At 38.5% G+C, this 5,130-nt stretch overlaps 1 protein-coding gene across 1 annotated transcript in view; it reads left to right on the top strand.

Moving 5' to 3' along the window:
• The window catches only part of DPH6 (diphthamine biosynthesis 6), a 179,250-nt gene that overhangs the window by 75,370 nt on the left and 98,750 nt on the right, over window positions 1-5,130 (top strand). Inside the window, exon 11 of the mRNA XM_031065956.1 lies at window positions 1,003-1,177. Coding sequence (XP_030921816.1) covers window positions 1,003-1,177 — 175 coding nt within the window. The remainder of the gene's footprint in view (window positions 1-1,002; window positions 1,178-5,130) is intronic.

The following is a 5,130-nucleotide window of genomic DNA, read 5'->3' as shown; positions in this document are numbered from 1 at the left end:
AGCTAAATGACTTTTCTATGCATGGACTGCAAATATAATTGTTTTCCAGGCTTTGAAATGTTGATTTCCCCACATAGACCTCAACCCCCCCCCGCTTTTTAACTGGCCACATGCAACACACGTCTCTCTGTTCATCAAGGCACTCAGTCTTCCTTGGAGGAAACAGAAGTGAACTTTATAAATGAATGCTTAAGTAGATTTTGAGTCCTGTCATATGTATGTATCTGTCATGCAACCTTAAGTATAGCAGAAAAATATGCTAGTATTAAAAATATCTTGTGAAAAGGTTATGAAGGAGACATAAGCTGCTTCTTTTTAGAAAACTTTGACACTGTCTCTTGGCAGCCTCATAGGCAAACTCAGGAAGTAGGGACTGGATGAGTGGACAGAGAGGTGGATTGAGAACTGCCTGAATGGCAGATCCCAGAGGGTCATAATCAGTGGCACAGGGTCTAGTTGAAGACCAGTCACTAATAGTGTGTCCCAAGATTCAATATTGGGCCCAGTATTGTTTAATTTATTCATCAATGCCTTGGATAAAGGTGCAGATCCCTCTTCAGCAAGTTCACTGTTGACACCAAGCTTGGAGGATTGGCTTATACCCCAGAGGGCTGTGCAGCCCTCCAGAAGGACCTCGACAGCTTGGAGAGATGGGCAGAGAAGAACTTTCTGAAATTCAGCAAAGTCAAATGCAGGGTCCTGCACCTGGGGAGGAATGCACCTGCCATGCACTGCAGGCTGGAGACTGAAGTGCTGGGAAGCAGCTCTGCAAAGAAGGACCTGGGAGTCCTGGTGGACAAGAAGCTGTCTGTGAGCCAGCATTGTCCTTGAGGAGGTAACAGTGTTAATGCTAGCAGGTTATTGCAATTCTCTAACTTTTACTATATGATCCAGGCAAAATTTCCCAAGATAATGTCCAGACAAAAAAGAAGTGGAAAATAGATGTTGGAAATTGGTTCAAGCAAAGTTCTGTTTGAAAAAAAAAATATCTTGTGTTTTCAGAGTATGTGTGGAAACACTGTTACCTGATGGAGTGCTGTTTTGCATTGACTGCCTTGCACATAAGTATGACATGGCAACAGATGATGTAGTACATGATGAAAAGCTGGTCATGCATGTACAGAGCATTTCCCACTGGGCACCTGCCAGCATAGGACCTTACAGTCAGTCCATCAAGGTAGGAATTTTTGTTACTTCATGTGAAATATATGCTGTTTGCTGAAATGAATACAGTTATAAAGTCACTTTATCTCTCTTCATTCTTTCTAAGTGCAAAATAAAATGTGTAAAAAAAAATGTTTTGAATTTATGTTTTTAAAACTTGTAGACAACTTACCTCTCATCAGTTCTTCATTTTGTGATAATAAAGCTGGTTAAATTATTCTTTTCAGAGACTCTTAAGAACAGCATACTTCTGTTGTATATTATAATTAGACAAAAAACCTGTCATACTTTTATAATCTGCCTAGAATATAAACAGAGTTTAGGAACAGCTGAGGATATTTCAGTTTCCTTGTTAGAGCTCAAAATTTTTTGTAGGTAGAGTGAATCCTGAAATGCTTATTTAATTAAATCCTTTTTGAGGCTTGTGGTGCTGCTTAACCATTTAAAAGAACATCAAGGTTGAAGAACTGTTGTATTTTTCGAAATAATAACAAACAGAACAGAATATTACATACTATTTGGAATAATGAAAAGGAGGCAGTAAAGTATCATGGAAAAGTGGATCAAAAATTTACATTAAAAAAATTCTCCTAGACAATTTTCTGTCTGGATAGCACCATTCTGGTAATTTGTGAACTGTCTCAACCTTTTCTGTTGCAAAAAAATCCATGCCTATCTTACCAATACACTTCTCGTGTAATACAATGTCCTGTGTTGTGCAGAATTATTTAAGCAAGACTTTCTGACATCTGTTTAAAATACCTGAAATATTTTTGAGTCTGCAATCCTAGTATAATGGCTATGCAATTATACTTTGTTTTGTCTTTGTACTATTGCTGCCGCGCGTGACATTGAGCCCGGTACGCTCCACAAGAATGCGCGCCACAGCCGGCTGGGCCAGCCGCGTGGCCACTCGGCCCTCGCTCCAGGCAGGGAGCGGTCGGGGCGATCGGCTGCCTAGGGAGACCTCTCCCACGGCAGGGGGAGAGAAGGCGGCTCCCCAGGAGGCAGGCTACGGCAGCGAGCAAAGCGAAGGCAGCAAGGACAAGGCGAGAGAGGCAGCAGCTCTTCGCAGCAGGAGAGGTTTATTAGGAGAGGGCGTGAACAGGGACACGCAGCGGCTGCAAAGACCGGCCAGAGTCGGCGGGGACAACACGAGGGTTTAAAGGAGCCCAGAGGGGAGGAGTAACCCCGCCCCCCGGCCAGTAACAGAACAGAACCGACTGACGGACAAAAAGGAACAATGAATGAGAAGTGAGTTGGGGAGGGACAGCAACCTCTGCACCAATCACCCTCAGCCTAGCATGGAAGATTCTAGGGACTGGGCGTGGCAGAGGGTGATGGACAGGGAGGTTGCCCTGGAAACATAGGAGGGATTAACTAAGAAACCATAGCAACTAAGGAGGGAACTGAGGATTGACATGACAGTGGATACAAAGTGGCGGGAGTTTCCAAGACAACTGTGGGATTGACAGATAACTGCAGAGGGGGAAGGTGGGGAGGGAGCCTAAGACAGAACCATTTTCTAACAAAACTGGGGGGAAACTGGAACACACCAACTGAGTATTAAACAACATTAAAATATAACTGAACTTTAAATTTTACAAATACAAAAGCAAAGCGGCCACGCCGCAACATACTATTTTACAGAAGAATTCAGGAACAGTATTTTGCTTTAGAAGCTTATGTGGAATTTGTTTTATTTTCAGGAAGAAATGTTGTTAGATTATTACTGTATGAATCTCCTCACCCACAGGAGGGTGGGGTTTTATCATCTCTTTATATCAATTTTTGTTGACAAAGCAGGAAATCAATTTATTAAACTTTGTTCCATTCAGACTTACACTTTAATGATCATAATGGTATCATATTATGCATAATCCTTCAAAGATTAAAATTAATGAGCTTTGTATCTTTGTTTTGTGGAGAAATGTCTCTTACATTGCAACTGATCTCCATATCCTGGAACTGCCATCAACTGAATTCAGAAAAGTGTGTCAATTGAAAATTGCTTCAGTAGCCCAGTTAAAAATCTCATGTTGCAATTGTCCATAAACAGGTGCCATATTTTCTAGTGCCATGGGACAGTCAGCATATCCAAGGAAAAGTTCATATCTCTTCAAATATAATGTAGCCAGTAGCACTGGTCAGCAATTCAAACATTAAGAATTTCTCACTGGTGTTTTTGCTTTTTTTTTTTCCTACCTCCAGAGAACATTTTAATTAAGCAACATTATTTTCCCTTATAGTGTAAAATAAGTAGTTTTACTTTTAAAAATTAATGCAGGAGTTAAGTAACAGTAATGAATAGGTGTACCTCTGCTACAGGATTACTTGTTGTCCTTTATAGCTGTGTTCTGTCTCTAGTCTACAAACACCTACAGGGAGGATTGGTAGTATACACAGAAGCCGTATTTTTATTTTTCCTTTGCCAGATTTTGCCTTCCTACTACCAACTATACATTTCATCTGAATATCAATATTTAACACTCTGGTTTTGTCTTGCGAAGAATTTCTGACTTTTGGTAACATTTCCATTCTGCCGAGCTTGATACTGTACATGTCAAATTACCAGAACAAATAACCATTTTAGTAAATGTTTTTAATATTTAAATATTTTTGCTTTCTAAAATAGCATATAAAGGATATAACTTATATAACTTCTCATAAGAAAACATCATAGAGATGTGTATAATGCATAAACGAAGTATTTGAATTTGAAATTTTACTAATGGAAGATAAAGATTTTGTATCTTCTTAAACACGAATTTTCCAAAATTAAAATCTTCTTTAAATGAGTTTTTAGAACTTCCTAATGCTATGTATGGACAGGTATTAAGCTCTTAAGTTCAACAAAAGAAGTAAGCAACTCAATGTATTTTAGAAATGGAATATATTTTCCAGAATACATAAGAAAGGAACAAAAGTGAGGTTCAAATCATTGTAGTAAAAGAAAATTATTTGAAATTATGCAAATGTTATGATGATGAAATGTTTATTAATCTTTTATGATTGAGGAATGGAAGCCAAATTATCTTAAAACAATACATATTTATTACCCTTATGTTGTAGATATGTAGAGTTCGTTGATCTTTTCCTCAACAGCAATTGGACAATTAAATTTTTGTCTTTTCAGTCACTATGAAGTTTTGTGGACCCTGAGGAATCAGCATGTATTTTTGCTCGGTGTTTTTGCTGAGTTCAGAATAGACTTTAGACTAATATTCAGGATATTGCAAGTTAGATTTGATGTGCCCTGGCGTGTAAGAGCAGAGCTGGCAGCAGAAAGATGTAGGTAGTTCGTGCAAACTATGGAATTCACACTTCAGGCTCAAAAATCACTCAGCAGAGCATCATTTCAATTCAGTAGGGATCTTTCAGGATCTTGCCAACAGTGCTATGAGGACAAAAAGTAAAGATTTGAATTTACTACGAGAATGTCCTGACCTCAGTTTGATAGACACCAAACAGTGGCAGAATGAAATTACGATTTTCAAATGACTTACAGCAAAGTTCTTCTTCTTTTGAAATAATGTTATTTCTCTTCTGGGATTAACATTCTATGAAAACAACTTCAGTGTTTCTCTTTGTAAGAAGTAGACATTAACTGTTTGAAGATACAGTAAGACATAATATATTCTGTACATATGCCAACATTATATGCATCTACGGCTTGATTATGTCTGCTGAAACCTTTAGCTTGACCTCAGTTCTTGCCCTTTGCTAGATCCCAGTTTGGAGCATTCTTCAGGAGGTCTTTTCCTCGATTTTTGTTTTGCACTATCTTAACCCAGTGGCTTCCTTCCCATCTTTTACTTTTGTGATTCAAAAACAGTTTATTATATTACACCATATCTGTTAATATCAGGGTAGAATACCTTCCAGTGCATGGGGGGAAAAAAGTGATAGTCAACAGTTCTGATTCTAAATAATGTTCCTTTGGGTTTGATACTTATATTCTTAGTG

Source organism: Geospiza fortis, unplaced genomic scaffold (genome assembly GCF_000277835.1).
Source record: "Geospiza fortis unplaced genomic scaffold, GeoFor_1.0 scaffold54, whole genome shotgun sequence".
In the NCBI taxonomy this organism is placed as follows: Eukaryota; Metazoa; Chordata; class Aves; order Passeriformes; family Thraupidae; genus Geospiza; species Geospiza fortis.
The sequence above is the reverse complement of the archived record's forward strand: the minus strand, read 5'-3'. Positions and strand labels throughout refer to the sequence as shown.